Source organism: Lagopus muta, chromosome 12, assembly GCF_023343835.1.
Source record: "Lagopus muta isolate bLagMut1 chromosome 12, bLagMut1 primary, whole genome shotgun sequence".
Classification (NCBI taxonomy): domain Eukaryota; kingdom Metazoa; phylum Chordata; class Aves; order Galliformes; family Phasianidae; genus Lagopus; species Lagopus muta.
The window spans coordinates 13252107-13273980 of NC_064444.1; the positions used below are offsets into that span (position 1 = coordinate 13252107).

Here is a 21874-nt window from a genome sequence, read left to right on the forward strand (position 1 = left end):
GAGGTGTTAGGTGCTCCTCTGGGAGGCCCCTGGCAAAAGCAGAATGCGCTCTGGGCATTAACGGTAATTTGGCTGCTGGAACTTGCCCAAAGTATTAGCAATATATTCTTGCTCTTTCTGAAAAATAAAATAACAGATCTTTTTCTAGTAAGCAAAAGCGTGGATCCTGCTCTGCAGCCCGTGCAGAGTCCTGGCTTCTGCCGGCACAGAGCTGCGGGGATGGCTGCAGGGCAGCGTCTGGCTCAGCACTGACTCACAGGAAGGAGAGCTGCTGCCCAGACCGGTGCCGCTGCTCAGCTCCATCCAAGTGGTGCAACCGCAGCCCTCCGCCCTGCTCGGGGAACACGCCTCGCATTGCCTTCATTTCACTGGGGTAAGCCAGCCTGGCTGGGGGGAGGCTACTCTTGTGTGTACTTATTGGTTCCCCTTTCTTAGATTCTTGAGTATTTCCCTGGGAGTATGGACTGGCTGTAACTGAACTGGCAGTCACTGTGGCAAGCATTAAAATAGAGACTGTCCTGGCTACTTGCTAACCTGAGCAGCCTGTTTTCCCCAAGCAGGTGACCTTTCCCATCACTGAACCTTCCCTAGCATCTCTCTGGGCTCAGGGCATGCAGGGGGCACAGCTCCTTCCTGCCTTCGCCCTGCTGCCAGCCGCAGCATCTGCCCTGGCTGCGCTGTGTTGCTGTGCTGCTGGGCTTATTAGGGGAAAAGGAACGAGAACCGAGAGGCGCCAGTAGGTTATTTTTGAGCTGAATTTGCTGAGTGTGGGCCTAGAAATAGTTGCATGCTCATAACGAAACAGCAGTGTCGCGTGGTGACAAGGTAGGAGCAAGCAGTGGGGAGGGAGAGAAGGGGAAGCTCTTTTGAACAACTGTTACCAGCAAAGCCCCTGTCCCAGAGCTGGAGCCAGATCCACGGGTGTAGTTGTTAAAAATGAGCAGCAGAAGTTCTCTAGAGTTCTGTTCACTAAACTAATTTAAACCAGAAAGGGAAGGAGGCGAGTTGGGCGGGAGTTGATTCATTAATGTGAACTTGCCAACTTGTCATAGTAGCTGTTTGGATTTGAGTACATCCCTGGCAGCAGTACCTGTTGTTTCACTGGTAGGCCATTGGCCTCTTATATTAGGGTTCATTTACTTGAGCAGAAACTTATACTTTGGAAGTAATGAAATAATGGCAATAATCTACCAGTCAGGTTGAACCCTACATTAAAAAATGTAGTAGTTGGGTTACAAATATGAGAAAGGGATGCAAGAAGCCCTATGATTTTATCTGCTGCTCTGCCTTGCTGTTGTTTAGGTATATTGAAAAAGCCACCTTTAATTCTCAGATGATCAAACCATAAATGAAGGACTTTTTCCCGCTTTCATAACTGAATTTGCAGCACTGATTGACTCTGTTTCTGTAACTGCCGTGACTATTGCTGGGAGCGGAATGACTGGCATTCAGTTATCCTTAACATGCATTCTTATTTAATTTTATATTCAAAAATAAGTATAATAATATGAAGCAATAACTTAATTATTTTTTTGTGATATTTAAAGCCTGGCATTGTGCTTCCTGCCACGGCCAAACAGACTTTCTCCTTCAGGGCTAATTTCTGCAAGTATAAGATTAAAGTTAAGCAAAAAGTTTAATTGCAAAAGTTGATGTTTACTGTATTGCGTTGTTATAGTCCAAAATGGTTTGTGTCGTACAAGCTTTGGACTGCTGTACTCTTAAAATGTCTCAAGTATTCATTTATTTTGTCAGCACCTTTGTGGATGGGTGCTGGTATTAGTTCAGCCCCTTTGAGAGACAAAAGGGAGCACGGCTCACTCAGAGCCAGCCAGCGGGAGATCTTGGGAGGGCTGAAAGTTGGAAAATGGGTTTTGAGCTCTTTGCTTTAACCACAGCGGCCATCCTTGTCATTCATAGGCTGAGAGCTTCAGATGGCTTTGAGAATTTGTATGTGCACAGGATGGAAAGAAGGGATTGCAGGCAGGAGAAATGCCTCTGCAATTTATTATGTTTTAACCACAGGATGTGGTTGTTAAAATAATATATTGGGTTTTTGGCAATGTTCGGATTTCAGGCCTGCTCTTAAACTGTAGTGGACACTTTAAGTGATAGTTAAAAGCAGTTAGAATTTTGAAAAGTAGGGAAATGGCTGTGGCACTAATTAAATGGGTGTTTTATGCTTCCATGGGACCTCCCTGATTTACCAGGTAAGATCTTGCCAGCAAGCTGTGAAGCTTAGGTTTTCTTCCCAGGTTTGCTTCTGAGGAACTTCATGGTTTTCATGCTTTTCCTATGTATGGCTGCTTGCTTTCCCCTGGTGTTTCTAATTTGGATCATGGATTATCTTTTAGGATGCTACCATTTGGTCAGATCATGGAGCTACTGCTGAAATCCATTTTTAGTCAGAGTTTTTTTGATGTAATATACTTGGAGAGGAAAAAGAAAAAAGCCAAAACCACTTATTTCTTCCATCAGCAATAAGAGAGAAACTTGGGATTTTATGGAGTTTAGTTACATTGTATAGTTATATTTTCATTAAAAAATTTTGCCTTTTCTCAATTTTGAATTGGTTACTTCCTAAATTGTCATTTCTGTCCCTTTTTATTTCATTATGCTCTCTGACCTGGTTCTGGATGACTAGTTGAAGTGCATCACTGTATTATCAGCGTGGCATATTTTCTGTCTCTTCTAGTAGATCCCACAGCTCTCAGCTCTGCAGTGCCTTTCACTGGGGCTAGTTGTGGTGTACATCCACATCTTGTCTGTGCTGGTGCAGCCCTGTTGCTATGAGCCCTGCCAAGGTACAACGAGCGCCAGTAGGAACGTGCTGACAGAAGGACAGCGTGTGTTGGAGCCATGCTGGGTTCTGGCAAAGAGCTGCCATTGATGCTGGAGAGCTGCGAGATCTTGCAGGAGCCGTGTGTGCTTTGCAGCTGCCTGTAGTAATGGTGTTTCTATCCTTGCCTTTACTTATAAAAAATTGCAATTCTAGATGAGAAATAGTTTAAATGTTGCTAAGTTCTTAATTACTTATATTCTTGCACCAGATTGAGAACTCTAGTTGCTGAAATTTAAAAGCACTCCAGCAGTGCTACGAAACCTTTAAAACTGCTGGAGCAATAAAGATCGTAGCAAAAAATCTTGGAGACCTTGGAGTACTTCTGGGACGGGCTCTGCATGTGTCTTATTACTTCAAACTTCCTGCTTTCAGGAAATAGTTCCTGTGTTAATGAAATATTACTCCCCAGAGAGCAGGAATCGGTCCTTGCATAGAAGTCCTGTTTTCCAGGCATATCCAGAGGGACATCTGTAAGACGTTGGTAGCCACAGAGTTCCAATGTAAGAAAAGGTGAAATGAAGGAGGGAACTGCAGATTGACCAGGAGCTGCAACTAGTGCAGTCACAATGCTCTGCTCTGCTGTTGTTTAGAAAGTTTAAAATTTGTTTTATGGGAGGAATCGATACACTTTTGGCTTTTCTTGTGGTTTTCAATGTAATTTTGAAGGTAGTACTGGAGAGGAAGTAGTCCCAGTTTTATCTAATGCTGTTTTGTTCTGACTTTTGTTCCTAAGCATTTATTTCATTTCTCCAATAAGCTGCCTTATATGTCGCTGATTAAAGTAAGCTGAAAGCCAAGCATCAGCTCAATTTATCTTTCTTTAGACTGCTATTTAGGATAACAAGGAAGAGATTTTTTCCTGCTAAACTGTAAAGTAGGAGGAAATATCTTAGTCTATGTATTAATTTTAGTTTACTTCATTTATGCTTGTTTATTTTTTTAAAAAAGAGAATATGAAATGTATTTTGAGGATTTCTGAAATATATTGGGGAGTTCTTAATTATGGACTCTAGTTTCTGCAGGTGATAACTTTAGCAGCGTTACAAAATGGTGTCTGCCTTTTAAGACACTGAAGTATAGTGTGACATTTTAGTAACCCAAGTTAGATATTTCCTGAAAGAAATCTTTTGTGTACGTATTCCAATAACATGCATTTTGTTGTAGATTTGGTAAAAAAGAATTCCAAACCTGGACCTGCTAAACACTCTGTCACTATATTTTGCCTAAAAGGACTTCAAGCGAATCTCAGTATTTCGGTTCAAAGGTGGTATGAGAGATTTGCTTTAAGATTTTCTCGTTCTCAATATGATTGTGATTAATTTGATCTGAATTAAGGTATTTCCACAACCGTACAGATGTAGGATGAGCATTCAAGGTAGGGCTGGAGCACCACTTCTGTTACACCTACTGCCAGGGTAAATTCTTGAGACTCATTGAAGTTAATAAACAAACCAAATAGATAACCAAAAACCTTGCAGTGCTTCTTTACAGAAGTTTGTGGAGGCGTCAAATGAACCAGTAAGAATGTCTGAGTAAGGAGATTGGGAACACTTTTTACAAAACAGTATCCAAACCCAGTAATGGATTGTATTAATATTAAATTAAAGAAGCCACTGATCAAAAGTTGGATGTATATCTCATAACTGGACCAAGAGAAAAGCATGAAGGGGAGTGCTTTGTAGAAGAAAAATGAATCTGAACTGCTACTTTCAGACTTTCTGTATGATTTCTGTAACCACAGTGAAATGTGAATTTCTACAGGTTAGTTGTGCTGCTGAGTGATGAATGAGCAGATGTCTTCAGTAAAACCGGGGAAACGAAAGTAACTGGGAGGTCTGTACTCTGAGGAGGTGTTGCCTTTGGGTAAAGTACGATAAGTCTGGGATTTTGTAACACAAAACTAATCCGTCCCTCTCCTTGGAGCTTCTGTTAAGTCACATTTGCTGTTTCTTGAAGTTAATGAACTCTCTCCAAAATTGGCTGAGAACTGTTTTCATCTCTGTCTTCTTCATACAACAGATTTCTTCATACTACAAACCTAAAGCAAAGGAAAAAATCATAAGAAAATTGAAGTAGTAGACAAAAGGTTTTGCTAAAGAGTAGAGAGAAGAGATGTCATTATTGGTATTACAGCTCGGCTGCAGGTTTTTCACCCTGTAACAGTTTTAGCTTGAAAAAACTTTTAAAAAATAACAACAACAAAAGCAATAGAAAAAAGAAGAAAACAACCAAACCAAAATCAAAACGGATCTGTGCTGCAGGTGCACCATTGATCCACCAGCTCAACAGGACATAAGCAGCAAATTGGTAGGTGTGAAAAGGAGCTGCTGTCAGAGTAGCAAGGTGCAGTGCGCTTGGTGGAGCTGCTAAAATGTGCCTCGGTCAGAAGGAAGACAGCCTGTGCCCATTCTTAGGGCAGTAGGTGCCTGTGGTTAGCGCTGAGTGCAGGGAAGTTTGTCTGTCTTTCTGATCAAGAAAAGGCTCAAAGTACTCAGCCTGCGTATCACTTCCTGAAACTTGCTGCTTATCAGCAGAGTGCTGCGTGCTGACAGGCTTCAGCTACAAAAACAGAATAACCTTTTTTCCTCTTTGTAGATGTCTTCTACATCTGTTCTCTTGCTTGCTGTCTCTGTTTTCAGTGCTTGTGTTTGCCATGAGACTTGCTGCCCTTGGGTCCTGGTCCTGACACTGCTTCCAGATGAGCAGCTTGGTGCCAATGAAGTCGCATATAAGTGACTTCACATATAGGCCTTTGTCAGAGGCTTTGGGGAAAGTCGTATTTTCTGGAACATTTTTAAGAAATAAAATAAAACTGAATTCAGTGAAATTTTGGGAATTTGGCATAGTCCTTAATGTAACCCTCTACTAGCTAATCAGATACATTGCAAATACAAATTACAGGAATGAAGCCCCTTCACAAATACTGAAAACATCAGTGCTCAATTCTTTCTCTCCTCTTCCAGAATCTCTGACCAGTGTTCTTTCTGGATGGTTTCAAAACAGCATCACAGTGTGTTTTTCTGAAAGGCGTTATGCAATTCTGGAACACCTCAGCTGTCAGGTATTTCCCTTCCTGTCCCACCTGAGTGCCAGTAAGCAGCTGCCTGGCTCTATCCCTGGACAGCACTGACCCATTTCTAAGAAGCACGAGGCGTCTGTCTGCTGATGACCAGGGAGTCATCCTTAATGCTAGAGAAATATTGGGGTGTGAGTGGAAACTAGCTTGGGCATTCCAGGTTGAACATGTACTTCTATTAAGGCATACAGAGGTTAAAGTCTTATTTTTATCTATGTGTACACATGTGCATACATGTGCTCGGTGGATTTCTAGCTCCCTTGATAGATCAACTCTGTGAGATGTTGTTTACCTTTTTTATTTTTTTTCCTTTCTGTTTTAGATCCAAGGCTGTCAGCAGCCTTTGTCAAGGTCTTGACCTTTCTCTTAAGAATCTTTTGCAGTTTCCACCTGACTTTTATAAATTGATGTCCGTTGGTGTGGCTTGCTGAAGCTAACTGCTGTGCAAAAAGTAATGTGATTTGATTACAACTTGTCCTCGTTCTTATGTCTGTACTGGACACGTGGCCCATTGTGACAGAAATGCTTCCAGATGCTTTGATGCTGAGTAGAATTGTGTCCAGATGTGTGTATGTTCACTTGGACAGAGGTGTCTCTGAATACAAACATTCTAACACGTATATTGTTATCCTTTCTTATTTTAGGCTAATGAAGATAAATGCTTTCTGATTAAGCCTTTGAGGTACAATACTGTTTTATTTGAAGAGAACAGTACTTTGTCATCCTTGACAAAAATTTATAGATCCAGAAGTTGTCCACTGGAGAGAAGGTGATTGGTGCTATATGACCCGATCTTGTGAAGTCTCCAAAATGAAGTGTGCAAATGTGGCATATTGCTGCCACAAAAGTAGATGTGTGAGCTGTTAATCTCTGAGAGAACTGCAGTGTTATGCAGTAAGATTTGAGTGACCTTGAGGGCTGGGTTAAACTTGGGTAAAATAAGACATTATGCTTTTTTTTTTTGATCATACATGTCTTGCATAGTGGAAGGTCTCTGGAGTTGGAAAGTGTAGAGGAAGATAAAAATCTTAAGTGTTTCAGTTATAGCAGATAGTTTTGAAGCAATTATAACTATGAAGGAGGAAAACGTAAACGTTGCAAATTTTTCTACAAGAAATAGGAAGTACTGGTGTTGGTCTGTGAGTCCTGCAGTATTTTGTAGAGTTCTGTCTGCTTTAAAGAAACGTTCAGAAGAAATTAAGACAAGTGGAAAAACTGAGTGCCTATTTTGAGCGGTGATTTTAGTATGTATGTACTAGCAAGAGTTTAACAGAAAATTACTGCAGGTTTACTTGAATCCTTTTTTACAATAAAACACTTTCCATTCATGGTCATTTCATGCCAGACTATTTGGCAGTTCCATTTGCTATTCAGTCTCCAAAGTGAACCTCTACTAAATGAGTCTTCTGCTCACCTGGAGATAAAATTTTCAGTTCATCACATCTTAGGAGTGTGCTTCCCTGCTCTTGTGCCTCAAGACAAAGCCAGTAGGCAGAGTCAGAATGTATTCACTTCCATGCTAGCAGTACTGCGATAAGCCTTCATTCAAAGCTGCAGGGTGCAAGGAAGGAACTTGTAAAAGTTGATCTTTGAATGTTATGCTATTTTGAATTATACATTGTTTTATTCAATGAAACTGCTGATGTTTCATCTTGTGTAATAAAAGTTATTGGAAAAACATACAGCTCTTATTACGAAGAATGCTGTCAGTTAAGAAAAACATTCTTTCATTTTTAGCAGACTCCCATTTGCTGTCATTGCTTGCAAAGCACTGAGATCAGTTAGCACCAGGACAGTACCTCTCATCAGTCTTTTGCCTTCGTCTCAGACATTTCCATTTATCATTATTTCAGACAAGTTACTTTCATTCTGCAGCTTGACCCAGTATAGTTAAATATTTAATTTTTTCTTGTATTGATTTTTCTAGGCCAAAGTTTCATTGTCTGTGGGGAAACTGAACAGTATTTTTCTTCCATGAGCTAAGAGGGTAAGAAATAGAAAAATTCTTAGTGCTGATGGCAATCCTCAGGATGCTCTTGTCTGCCTTGTTGCAGGTTGGTGTGCAGGCCGTCTCAAAGATTTGGTGTCAGGGATCGTACCTGACAGGGCTGCACTCACTCTGCTGCAGAAATTTCAAAATGATCAAAGGAACCACAGTAGAGTGAAGAAATACTACATTTGCTGATGAATTCTGCGGCCTGTAATGGTAAGCAAACAACAATTGTATTTGTTTTTAAGCAGGAGTAAAATTCAGGACAGTAACACCCACAAGTAACCTGTTGTGCACAGCTCAGCCTTAGAGATGCAGTCTGAGAAGTGCTTTCTCAGTGGCTACACCCAGCTCTGGGGATTGATGGGATGTTGATCGTCAATGTGATAACCTCTGTGGTAGTGACTTTGTCCTTTGCTGTTTTGGAAAGTTCTTCTGTGAACTGTCTTACTCCAAGGCAGTAACTGCATAGCTGTGTTTTTTCTTCTTTGGTTGTTTTTTTTTAAAGGAAAGTGACTTTTGTCATATTCTCAAGTTTTACTGCAACTATCAAATTATCTCAAGTTTCTGGTAATAACTATTTCTGTTTTCATACCAGCTAACTGAACTTAGTATGAGTGAATCTCAAGAGTTAAGCTGCTCCAGAATCATTTACTTTAAGCATCTGCTTCATTTCAGCTGTTGCCTGTTGAGACACCAGTGTTTCCCATAGTGAGTCAGTGCTTCACATGATGTAGGTTTCCAGTAGCCTGTTAGTGTGGAAAACAGTGGGGTTGGCTGCCAAGCAAAGCTTTGAAAATAAAAGATGGAGGATGAGATGAAAGAAGAAGAATGATACTGATCACAGATTTGTGTTCAGCAATTACAGTATCTCGATAGACAATCAAAGCTTACAGTGCAAACAGTTCTCATGAGGTGTGCAAGCTGTGTGTGGGGCAGTACAACATGGAGAGCTTTGTTCTGCTTCTGTTCTTTCAAAGATCCAAAAGTATCTACCCAGGCATCTGTGGCATGTAGCCTGCGTGATAAATGTGTGTGACTCCTGTACAGCAATTCTGAAGCTTGCATTGCTTAAAGTATGACTAAAAAGCCAAGAGTTTGTAAGTTTGCACCCCACTGGTGGTGGTTTCTTTCAGAGTGAATCTGTAAAGGGCCCTTTTTTAAAACCTATTATTGTATTTTTTCAGAACTTTCTTACAAGAACAGTTCTTGTTTGGCTGCTGTTGTGCCCTGAGGTAGGGTACAACTGCAGGAAGAGTGCTTCCTGTTCAAAGCATAGGCACATCTCCATAGTGGTGCTTTCACACTTACCCTCCAAGGGAGGGAATTTCCTCATTGCAAGTGTCAGTTTTAGTTTTGGTTTTGGCTGTTAAGCACAGATGTGGTGGTGTAACCAATATTGCATGGTTGATATTTGAAGATGCTCTTAAAATCCCCACATAATAAGTGGTGCACAGAAGTAAGATGTTTAAAAACACATACTCCATAGAACTTACTGTTTAAGTGGTAGTCATTAAACAAGGAGGATGGGATTTAGTGTCTCCTGCCCCCCATTTGACGGGAAGGCTTTGCTTTCTGAAACTTAACGGGCATTTTATACCATAATAAAAATATTTGTACTGTGTGTCCTTTACACTGAACATCCCTCAGCCTCAGGCTGAGCTTTATTTCCAAAGTGAAGCTGCTTGCAGATCTCTTTGCTTCTGGAGGAATACTAACCTGAAGAATGCTGCGGAAGATCAGATGGGAAGAACAATCATTGCCTTTGGCAGAAAAAATGGGCAATGTGATTCTTGTATTATTACTTACTCTTGAATTTTTGTTATGATGTTTGATACAATTCCTTGAAAATTCTTAGTTCTGTAATAGCTTTTGATGACAGAGTATGTTATGAAAATAGTGCTGATTTGTGCTTTGAGCAGCCCTACAGGTTAGTTACCTACTGTTCAGTGGTATATTTTTTATATGAATGTCTGTGTTGTTCACTCTTCCAAAAATCTAGATTCTGGAAGAATGAGAAGCCTGAGAAAGCAAGGTGGTTGGATTCAGTGCAGCAGTGCAGACTCAGCTGTGTCTGTATTTCTACTCAGCATGTGGAAATAGAGAGAGAAGAGAGGTTTTCATCTTTGAGCCTGCTTCTTTTTCCCTGTCTTTGGTTGAACTGAACCTAAATCTAAACAGCAAGTGGTTTCTTATCTTGCTCAGGACAGGTTTTATCTTCCTCCCGCCCACAGCATGCTCCTTATCCCTTGCCATATTATGATTGCACCTGTTCTGTGCAAATATACTATTTACCCTAGAGGTGGGAAACACACGTTTATCTGGAACTGTAACACTCCCCCTAAATAACTAAATGAGATGGGGAGGGGGAGAAGATAAGGGTAACGGGGGATGTCTGTTGCAGTCACTGTGATTATTTATTTTTTGAACATCTCCTGGCGTTCCTAGCTGTAATTAGAAGAGTCAAGCTACGTCCATCTACACTGGTTCTGTCACCTCAGCAGTCTGTGCTACTTGATTGCTTTAGTGAGACAGAAAAGCAGAGGGATATTTGAAACATTGCTATACAAATGAGGGAGATTAGATTCTAGATGTAATTCAGCTGAGCTTGGATAGCTTGTCAGCTTTAGCATTTTTCTGTTTGCTATATGCTTATACTTCTGTATCCTAAATGATGACATCTGAAAGAATTTCTTGTCAGTCTGACTATACCTCTCAAAGTGATTATTTTTTTTTAGTGTTAATTTCAGTATTGACTCAGTATTACTTAGCATAATGTGTTTCCTCCCCACACTCATTAAAAAAAAATAAATCTGAAAATATCAGGGAGTTCAATTTCTCTAAAAGTTATGGATATTCAGTGGGAAATGTTGAGGCTTTCTATAGTACACTCTATTTTTGCCTGTAGTCTTCGATTTAAATATGCTGGGTTTTTTGGTGTTTTTTTTCTTTTTCCTCTCAAATGCTGTATAAGTTGCTTAATATTGCTGGTTTTATTACTACAAATAACTTCAAGCTGCTTTTGATAAAGTTGAAAACTCACCCAGACTTCTGAGGACACGGTGCTCAGAGACACAACTTCTAAATAGATCATTGAGAACCTAGTGTAAGTGGGATATTGACTTTTGTAGTTGTAAGTTCAATTTTAAACCAGGTGAAGTCAGAAAATCTATCAGTAAGATAGGACAGAGTGTCTGGGACTCATGAAGCAATCATGCACCTTGGACTTTGGAAGATACAAAGCACAGCTGAGTTCCTTCTGGTGTGATATGTTGTTTTACACCCTAGAGTTGGCTGCTTACAAAAATCAGCATTATAATAGCACTTTTTTCTTTCCTGCTGAGATGGAAATAAAGTTAATTATAAGGCCTAATAGATTTGTTGATTGAACTGTCATTGCACAGTTCCATTTTGGAACAGTAGTAAACCCTCCCATCTAATTCAGTTGTGCTGCTCTGGCTGTATGAATTCTTTTTCCTTCTTTACCAGCTTATCTTATCCTCAAAGCAGATCCTGTAACCATCATGGTATTTAGACACGAACACCACCACCCCACCCCAGATCCAGAGGTGATGTTATCGGTGTCCTTTCCTTGGGCTGCAGACCCACGGGAAGGGGTGAGTCAGTTCCCAAGCCCTCCTACATGTGGTTTGCCTGCTGCCTTTCCAAATGCTAGGCTGGCTCCGAGCTCCGCAACCACCTTTGCTCGCTGACACGCTCCAGTGCAGTGACAGAGGTGTGACCACCAAGGCTGACTGCTGCTTTGTTTGGTGGCCAGCCCAGCCTGGAGGCAGGTGAGTGCAGTAGCCAGGTGCCAGGGGAGGCTGTGCGCCTCAGGAGAGGGGCTTGTGAGGGAGACCACCTCGTCCTGGGGCTCTGAGCCAGCTGCATGACTCAGGTTAGGGAAAATACACCCTCTGATGTTTCACACCTTCCCCTTCTGCTAGCGACCGGAAAATCATTTTCAAATTACTACTGCTCATCTTGGTCTGATTTTAAAGACTGTTGTAGGATTAACAGCACAAGAAAAAGCAATCTTTTCAGAAAGGAATGTGAAAAGAGAAAGTTTAAGTTTTACTCTTTCTTTGCAGGATGTTCAGCCCAAGTGTCATTACAGCTCTCGAAGTTAAAGTGCATAGTCTACCTGATTTAATGTCACAGTTTAACCTTTGTTCTGTTTCATTAATAATGACCATTTTTATGTGTGGTTGGGCTACATCTACCTCTTGATTTTTTTTTTTCCAATTGCCACACTGTTTTGTATTTAAATTGAGTTTTGAGTGATGAGTGGAAGGTTAATCTAGATCAGATTTTTTTCTGTATACCAGAAGAATCTCTCCACAAATTAAACATAAATAAGAAAGGTGGAATGTTGCACGAGAAACTGCAAAATGTAAAAATGATTTACCTTTGTAAAGAGACCTACCTGCACACGGAATGAAGCAGGTAGCAGAGAAGTCATTAAAAACATCGGTTCTCCTTTTAACGTCCTTCTAGCAGTAGAAGAGGCCAAAAGGGCTGCAGGCTAGCACTTGGAACTATCTTCTGAAAGGAAATCGTCTGTAATGTGAACGGTATTTCCTGTGGTGACTGCTATGAAGTGTTCAAAATCCAAAAGGATTGCAAACCTTTGTTTCCCAATCTAAATGAGTTGTGCGGCCCACTGAACTCTAGATTGTTTTTGTCTGAGATTCGTAACTCATCCAGCAGTACTCTTCCAATAATTCTGTTTGGTGTTTAGAGATTCCCAGTTCCCTTGTAATATCTGCTAATGGGTAATTATGGTCAGCAATCACTCTTCTCACGGAAGTTGCTGTAGTCATTTCAGAAACACTGTTGACATTTGTGTGAAAGAAAAGATGGAATGAAAATGAAAAGTGTATCATCTTTCTTTGATACTGTAGTTAAAAATAGAAAAACTGGTTCTGCTTGCTTTTGTGCTGTGGTTATGGAGAGGAATCAAGCAGTGGATATCATTTTACTTGATTCTTGCTATTAGGGATTGTCTTTAATGTTTCAGTGATGAGACTGCTTTTTAGTGAACAGCAAGATTTGAATTTTTGGCAAATGAACGGCTAAGTGGAAAAATAAGTACTTTTAAAACTATTGAGGCAGTTACTGAGAATGTGTTTGTGACTGCATTGGTAATTTCCAAATGGAAAGCAGAACTGCTGCACACTCAGATCCTGCTTGGAAAGATATCAACTTGGTCAGCAGCTGTAGGAATAATAAGGAAAAGGGAGAAAGGATGCAGTTTCTGGCCATTCGCATCACAGTCGTGAATGGGAGACTGAGCAGAAGGTGCAGCTTTGCCAGATCCCCTCTGCAGTCTGAGGTAAAGCTGTCTGAAAATGGCTTGTGCTCTGTAAATCATGATGATAAAGGAGTGCCATACCAAGAGCTGTTCTGTTATCAGTCTGATTTTTGTATCAGATAGCATGTCATTCTGTCTGTTGCTCTACCTTGCGTTGTCAGCAAGGAAGAATGCTATTTGTGCCACAGTTCAAGAGGAAAGCCTCAGTGATGAGAGGCCCTGTGCTGTGCTCCCTCAGTGACTGAGATCTCCTCCTGTGTCTCCCTGCATGCCCTGCCCTGGCAGTGATCCTTGTAGGCAGCTGCTGGAAAGGAAGCTGTCAAAGTTATCCCATCAGTCTGGGCTGATGTGTGACCTGCACCATGTTACAAAAAGAGAAGGGAATAGAAAAGGTCTGGAGCAATGTTGCTGATGCAAATGCTTCTGTGTATCATGGGGAAAAACTGCTGAGCCTCTGCCACTTTCTTGAGGAGTAGATGGGAAATGCAGGGCAAATGGCCAGGAGATGGGTGCAGGTAGAAAACCAGCCCTAAGCAAGCAGGGGGAGGTAGGGGCTTTCTGAAGGTAAGATGTTTGTCCAGGCAGCAGGAGAGACTGCTAGAGGTGAAACAAAGTGCTATTGAGCAGATATCACTAACTCCTGCTTGTGAAGAGAACTGGGACCCAAGGGCAAGACCCCCCAGTTATTACCAGGACAGAGGCTCAAACTGAGCTTTTGATCTAAGTATATTTTGAGAAGCATCTAGAAAAATTCTGAGCTTCATGGCATTTACCCATTTGGTACTGTTTCAGAGAAATTAAACTTTGGGGGCTAGAAGCTTTAAATGGCTTATGACATGCAGGACTTTGATGTGATCCCATTTCCAGGAGGAAAAAAAAAAGAAGACTTGATTTCTACTCACTGTTCAGTGCATGTTTGTCTGCACTGGATGCAGAATGCACATACAGGGCTGAATAAATCACTGGGAGGCAGAAATCAAATCTCCCGAACAGTTACAGTAATTACAGATGCTCACCGGGAATGAAAGTTGGGGCGCAAATGAAATGATTTAGGTGGTTGTCAGCTATTAGAATGGAAAGCACTGATGCAACTCGGAAAGCAGCAGTAGCCTGTTTGGAAAATAAGGTGGGAAAATGTTATGTTTAGTAAGTAGCTCTGTTGTGAAAATTTATCTGCAAGCAAATGGCTGGGGGAATCTGTACCCTAGTGAAATGGTGCTGCTGTGCAGGACAAGGCTGGAGATGGCAGGTGGGGTGAGTTCTTGCAGCCATGGGAGGACAGGAGTTTGATCACCTCCATCTTGTCTGTGCTATGCACGGTCCCTGATTAGTTTTCCTTGTGATCAGACTTGCTTTTTCGTAACCACTTATGTTAAACAAGCTGCAAAAGAAGTTTTCTCTGACTTTTCGTAATACTACTTGTGAGTTTAGCCCATGATACTGGGTTCCTGTTTTGTTTTTGTTCTGTTTCAAGCACTTGATCTCTCCTGGCTCTGTAGCGCAGTTGTGCCTATTCGGAGACTGCAGAGACAAGGCCCATTCCTAAGAAAATGTTTTGTATTGGCACAAAGTGCCTCACTAGTGCTGGACAACAGAAGAGCTCCAGAAGATGGTAGCTTCCACAGTCTGTTACAACAAAATCCTATAGCTTTGTCAGTAGGAGACTGGGAAGTTTAGCAATTGTTTTAAGTGGAAGCATAGAGCCTTCAGAAATTATCAGATCTGCAGAAAACATGGTCTTCTTTGCCCTGGTGAGCCAGAGGTGGCTGTGTGTGTGTGTGTGTGTGTGTGTGTGTGTGCGCGCGAGAGAGAGAGAAATTCTGTCCAGTACTTACCTAAGTTTCTGTTGCTGAATATAAATGCAGCTTTGTTTCTATTGGCTTCAGTCAGAATGGATTTACAAGGCTGCTGTAGTGGTTGTGATTCAGGGTCTGGAAGGTACCTTACTGCCATGGGTCTTATCTTGCTGTTTTTCTTGTTTGTTTGTTTCTTTGTTTTTCTTGCTTTGTTTGAGCAGGTTTTTGTCACATTAACTTCCATGCAGATGGCTGGAGCTCATCTGGATCTGGCTGAATGTTGTGTATTTCTTTTGTAGGCATTCTTGTCAGTTCTCAGTGCAGTTTCCAATCCATACTATTTGGGTTATTTCTTATACACACGTAACAAAATAATTGTGTTGACAGATTGTTCCTACTCCTTTCTAATTCTCCAGAATACAGGAGAGGACTTCCAAAGTAAGGATGCTTTTTCTTGTTAAGGCGATGACCAGAGCTCTGGGTCTGGTCCCTGCTAGGCGTGCTGTGTTTGATGCTGGTACTTCTGGGAGTGCTGTTGGGTTCTGTGGTCTGTTGCCATTTCTGGGTTACACCTCTCTTGTGGTGTGAGAACATCAAATCTCCAAGAAACTGACCTAAAAAAGTAAAAGTGATACTGTGAGGAACAGTGCTCATGTACACTTACACAGGAGTGCCTTCCATTGGTGATGTTGTGTTGTCACCTGTGAGACAGAGAATTCTTAGAATTTGGTTTTCTCTCGTCTTTTTTCTGTGTTTTAAGATGACTTTTGGAAAGAATTCAGAGGAAAGGCAACTAAAGTGGGGACTTCCAGCTACGTCTGTTAGTTTCTTGAACAGAAGATTTGTTTTTTAATTAATTCTTTCCAGTAATTTAACTTGATATCAGTAATGATTTCTGTGTTTTAGATCAAGCCACACAGTGCTGACAGTTTTGCCGCTGCAAGTAGCTGATGTCTTGTACTGTGAGAAATTTGACATTCCAAAGTTCTTAACTTGTGGTGGAGGAGCAGAAGTTGCTGTGTGGTTCTTTTTCAGCAGGGTTCTGGTAGTGGCAGTGGAGACGTGCAAATTGAATCAAGTCTAGAATTATCTCCAAGTTTTTGTAGTGCATTACAGATTTCTGTTAAACCAGTGAAGTATTGCTCTGGGATTTTTTTACTTAATAGAGTTTTTGAGAAGAAAATGCTATGACCCAGGCCTCGTTCATAATTACGTACATGGCAGTGAGTATCAGAGAAGGAATAAATGAATTGATAAGCTAGCACTCTCTGTATTATTAAAAGCAATTAAGTCATTGACAAGACTTGTCTCTGACTTTGAATGTTGTAAAACTCTTTAATAATATTCAGAGAGAGCTCCAAGTTAATATTTAACATCTTTTTCATCTTTTGAACTGATGTTAGAACTAATTAGACAACTGAGCTGTAGAATAGATTGTCCCTGGTGGTGTGTTTTCAGAGACGTGGTCAGAAGAATAAATTACAGAATGAAAACTGTGAATTCGTTTTTCCTGGATTTCAGAGTCAGCAGCCCAAGGCAGGATTGTATGTGCCTCGTAATTGTGAATGTATGACTGCATAGCAATTAATACTTAATTTTAGAAAGCAGATTTGGTTTTGCAAGTTGGAAGGGGAAAAAAAGCATCTCAAAATATTTACTATCATGAAAATCAGATTTCTGAAATTATATTAAAGAAATTTGTCTTCTGAGTAGTGAGTTTTCTGCCTTTGGAGTGAGTTACGGCTGAAACCTTCCCACGGTCAGCAGTGTATCACCGTTCCCACTGAAGGGCTGATTCAGATGAAAATTGCAGCTTCTGATGCATTTTTCTGAAGAAGGAACCGGCCGATGCTAGAGTGAAGCACTTTAGCAGTCACCTGTGTGATGTGGATGACGTGATATTAGAGCATGACGTGAACACTTAAATTTTGTCTTGGCATCTCCTTTCCTTTGGCTGTCAGTGATCTTTATGATGCATTCACACACACAGCAAAAGAGCATTACGATGCATATGCCATTAATGTATGTGCCTAAATTATTTTTTCAGTTGAGCTGTGGGAGACCATTTTATTACGAAGGAGAGCTCAATAGTAACAAGTTCAGGTGAGATATCAGTTGTACCATTAAGCAGAAGGGAAAGATGTGTTGAAGAATATCTTCCATTTTATTTCAGCTTTGAATACCTGCGTTAAGTCACTTACTAACTTAGCTTACATAACTAACGTAACTTACTAACTTCAGTTCACCCCCTGGAGCTGTGGTGTCCCTGTGCATTGCAGGGGTGTTGGACTGGATGGCCCTTAAGGGTCCTTTCCAGCCCAAACAATTCCATGGTTCTGTGATCAGTGAAAGTAGTGCAGTACACTCTTTATCTTTTTATAATTAGTGCAAATTTATGATATACTGTAAGCAAGAGGTTAATTTTTCATTTTCCTGCAGAAGTTCGCTGTTTCTTTTCTTTGTCCAGTGTCAGTATGGTATGTCTATTTGTTCCTTCTTGGTTGTTAGTTAAAGGATGGTATATTAGTGTTTGGCTGTGTTTACATAGGCTAAATCATTCAGTATGCTTTCTGAAACTTTTTTCCTTTCTGCCACTCCTGACTGCAGTGTGAATGCAGTGTGAACACATATGGCTAAACATTTTGTCTTTTGACAGTTGCTGGCTAGAATTTGGCTTTCCTTTTAGCTGGTTCTTTCTCCCCACATAAATAGGCACCATGGTGACGGTAGTCAAGTGACAAAGAAGCCGCCGTCCTGTTATCAAGTTCTAATAAAACTTCTCCTGAAAGCCTGTTTTTCATGCTTCCCTCCGTCCCATCCCCCCATTCTTTTGCTTTGCTGCAAGTCATTTGGCACGGAACAAGTTATATTTGTGAATCTATTTGGAAAGCATTGGTCATTAGCAATTAACAATACAGTTTGTTCCTTAATGTTCATTACTAATAGAGCACACCGATAGCCGCAGAAACACTATTAACTGGAGATAAATGCAGTATGTGCAGCTTGAAGCTAAGTATCTTTTTTTTAATACAGTAGAGTGAATTTTGGCTTGAACAGAATTGTATCATTTTTTCATTTTCCTTCCTTTTAATCAAAACAGTGTGAAAGGAGGTGCTTTTCACTTTTCTTGGAGAACACTGTGTCCACTCAAATGAAGTCAATTACTTTAATTGTATCTTCTCTCTGCAGAGTTCATCCCAGGAAGCAAAATTCACGCTTGCTGCAAGAAGTCCTGCAAAATAATAATTGGAAAAAAAGCAGGGGAAAAAAAAAGCCATAAAAAAGATCCTAGCAGCACCAATATGCATTGATTTAGAGATTCATGCGTGAGACTCCTGGTTTTGGGAAGACTAACTGTCTTGCTTTTGGAAGCATTGGAAATCTGAAGTTCATGCTCATGAGAAGTCAAATTCAAGAGCCCGTGTTACTCAGTGTGGCTGCGGATTGCAGAGGCGACAGTAACAAGTCAAGCATTCTCTGTGAAGAAGGAGTTTCAGCTGTGTCCTTGTGTGTGCGCTGCCGGCTGAGAGAAATAGCAGCCAGGCTGGGATAAAATGCCAGCGAGGGGTAAATACTTCTTCAGTGAAAGCGATGACTGCAGGATCACAGACCCTCTCTATGAGAAGTACCGTTACACGAGCCAGCAGCTTCCACTCCTGCTACTGCTGCTCTTCATTGCAATCATCTTCTGGACCACACTAATTATTATCTTTTTTGTCAAAGATGTGAGTATTGATCAGTATTCATTCAGCAAAGTGCAGGGATACTGTATGCAGAGGAAAGATGCAGCTTAAAGAAAGTTGTGGTCGTGTAGCATATTATAATTCTGTTTAAAACAAAAAAAAAGAAAAAGAAACTAAAATAAAAATTCTCATGTTCTTCAAGTGTTCTCAGTTGACAGCAGTTAAAAAAGAGTAGCTGATCTGAAGATAATGTTGTAAGGGTGATGAGGAAGCTGTTACAGTCTTTTATTGCCTTCTAACACTGCTTTGCAAATGCAGTGCTGCATGTGGAAAGAGTTAATTGCTTTAGGTTAATTGCTAAAGAGATTTAATCATACCAGTTGTACTTGTAAACTGTTCAGCTTTTATTCCTTTAAAAAAGGAGAGTAGCAACAATATTCATATGTGTTGCAAGTCATCCTTTGTAAAACTTGGAAAAGAGCTGCTACACCACCTTTAGCAAAGCTTGAACTCCGTAAATGCATTTATCAGGATTATAACTTATCTTAAAAGACAACAACAAAAAGATTAGTTTGGGAAATGAAAATGGTGAAGCTGAAGCTGGGTGGACTGGATATCTTCAGTACTATGTATTATCTCTGAATGTATCAATGCCAGAAAGTGTTAGTGCTGCTGCAGCCAGACTGCTTAGCTTTTAAAGTACGCTAACCCGAGTTCTGATCTGTTTCCAGGAGAGTACAAATGAATTTTCCAGTTTTTTTTTCTAAAGGAGAAAGTTGGAGCAAACATAATGCTTTCTTTTGCTTTTTCAGGAAGCACGTATTCATCTTGCCTTCATTATTGCAGTATGTGCTGTTCTTGTCATATTTTCAGTCATGTACTTACTTTTATGTATCGAATCCTTATTTCGGAGATGGCTAACCTTATTTGGAGTTACAATTTGGATTTGCTTCTTAACGATAGGTTACATTCCTCTTCTTGAACGAGGAGATTATTTTTCAGCATGGGAACAGGTATGTATTTCCCAATTATTCAAGTATTTACCATAAAACCTGTGGTCACTGTGTGTGAATCTGCTTGTGCACTTTATTTTTTCTGAACATTATAGCAGCATAAAACTGAGATTTAGTGTGCTTTCCTGGATTAATTCATTCTGGTCAGTTTTTGTTCAGCTAAGAAGGTTGGATAATTGCACACTTCTATTTAGGAACTGCGTCTTTTCAGTTGTAATTTTATTTCTGTATAAACAGGTTAAAAATCTTTACAAGTTCACTTCTAAGAGAATTTTGCATTAAAAATTTAGCTTTGATCGATTTCTGTGTGACAAAGTGGTGTTCAAGAAATGTGTAAAGGACCCTGGAACTGGGTGTGCCCTAGAAAGCATGTTTTCACATCATGGCAGAGGTGAACAATAAGAATTAATGACACGTCCTGGCATAGCTGGGTGCGGTTCAAGTTCATTACTTGGTATCTGATCAGAAGACGGGAGATTTTGTGATGCCAAAAATACCATAATCTGTAGGAAACTCCTCCTAAATTCTCATAATACAAACAGAAGGGTTTTCAATAAAATAAAAATGAGTTTTTATCTTGTTTTACCGACTCTTCCCTTTCCCCTCTTTATTTCAGATAAAGAAAGATATAAATTATGAGTTAAACAACCCATATCTGATTGTATTATGGCCTGGATCCAGCACCAGTATTTACAGTTGCTATTCAGTACTTTTTTATTTAAGAAAGGAGATATCACCATAAGAAAAAAAAAATCAAAACAAAACCAAAATCTAGTTCTTAATTATAGATACAAACATGTAATTAAGCAAGATTTGGTTCTGTTGCTTTCAGTGCTGCAACACAGTGTCTTGTGTCATTGTCACTTGGTAATAAAGGTGATATAAAGCCAAAAATAGAAGGCAACTATAGATTAGAAAGCAGAAGCAAATAGGAGAATTCAAAAGTTTTACTGCAAGTTCTTAATTTATCACAGATTAAGGCTACTGTTTAAATGAAGTGTAACCTCTGCTTGTCTGGGCTTATAAAAATATTGCACAGCTTTCAGAACGGTCTGATGAGGGTTGTAAGGAAGAGGAAGTTTTGGTGCAAATGAAATAGTAAAGATGAACGTTTAAAAGGTTACTCCTGTTGGATGAAACCTTTTATTTGTTTGCTCGCTTGTTACGTTCTGTCTCAAGCAAAGAGATCTGTGCTGATAAGCATTTCACTGTAGTCTGGGCCTTGAAACTTCCTCGGAGGAAGCTGCTGTCTGGAACAGCATGAGTTGAGTTGCAGTGGGGAGAAAGAGCTGAGCGAGAGACACTGCCATATATTCTGATTGACATTGTTACTTTGCATGTATGTGGAAACTGTTGGCTATAACAGATCTATAAATATGGATGTAACTTCTGTAGACGTTCCTTTTTATCCCTAGCTGTGTAGCAGAACATTGTGCATTTTGTAAAATCTCTTCTGTTAAATACATAGTCAGTGGCAATAGTGATTATTCTCTTGTGTCAGATTGAGAACTATTATTTGGGCTTTTGATTTTATCAGATATGGATTAAATAAACAAGTAATGTGGTACTTTTAAGATTAAAATACTAACTTGGAGAAGGTGAGAAATCCCATTCTGTTCAACTTTGCTATCCTTGCAGTGCACTGTTCTTGATAGATAAAGTGCATCTTCAGCTGTAATGGGTGAGCTAAGAGTGAAGGGCAAGGACAACTGGAAAAATTAAGTGATGCATCATGTTAATCATTTTGTCTTTGAATCTTTATCTATTAATTCCCTGGAAGATTCTGGGGCTACTTCTTTCCTTATGTTTTTAACTCTGCTTTAGAAATGTCAGTATTTCATTGTTCAACTTCAAAATGAGAAGAATGCTGCTGCTTTCCTTCTTTAGTGAGTTTTGTTAAGCACACAATAATGTGTGTGTGTGATTAACTGTTTTGGTTTTTTTTTCCCCTTTAACTAGGTGCCATTTTTTCTGTTCATAATCTTCACAGTGTATACCATGCTACCCTTTGGGATGAGAGATGCAGTCATAATTAGTGTTCTTTCTGCTCTCTCCCATATTATCGTTCTAAGTGTGTTATCCAAGGATTCTTATGCAGATAAAAGATCCATTCTGTTTCAGGTAAGGAAAAGCTACTTTAAGTCATTAAATAACCTAGTC

The 21874-nt window shown here is 40.1% G+C and overlaps 1 protein-coding gene across 8 annotated transcripts in view; it reads left to right on the forward strand.

Moving 5' to 3' along the window:
* The window catches only part of ADCY7 (adenylate cyclase 7), a 62376-nt gene that overhangs the window by 14381 nt on the left and 26121 nt on the right, over positions 1 to 21874 (forward strand). For 3 of the 8 annotated variants that reach the window (XM_048958349.1, XM_048958357.1, XM_048958351.1), the window contains exons 2-5: positions 7973 to 8124; positions 18208 to 18743; positions 19514 to 19714; positions 21674 to 21835. In XM_048958349.1, coding sequence (XP_048814306.1) covers positions 18573 to 18743; positions 19514 to 19714; positions 21674 to 21835 — 534 coding nt within the window. In that variant the 5' untranslated portion in view covers positions 7973 to 8124; positions 18208 to 18572. Of the gene's footprint in view, positions 1 to 6577; positions 6601 to 6633; positions 6688 to 7972; positions 8125 to 18207; positions 18744 to 19513; positions 19715 to 21673; positions 21836 to 21874 lie in introns of those variants that run through there. The other 5 variants (XM_048958354.1, XM_048958356.1, XM_048958355.1 and 2 more) reach the window with 3 other exon arrangements.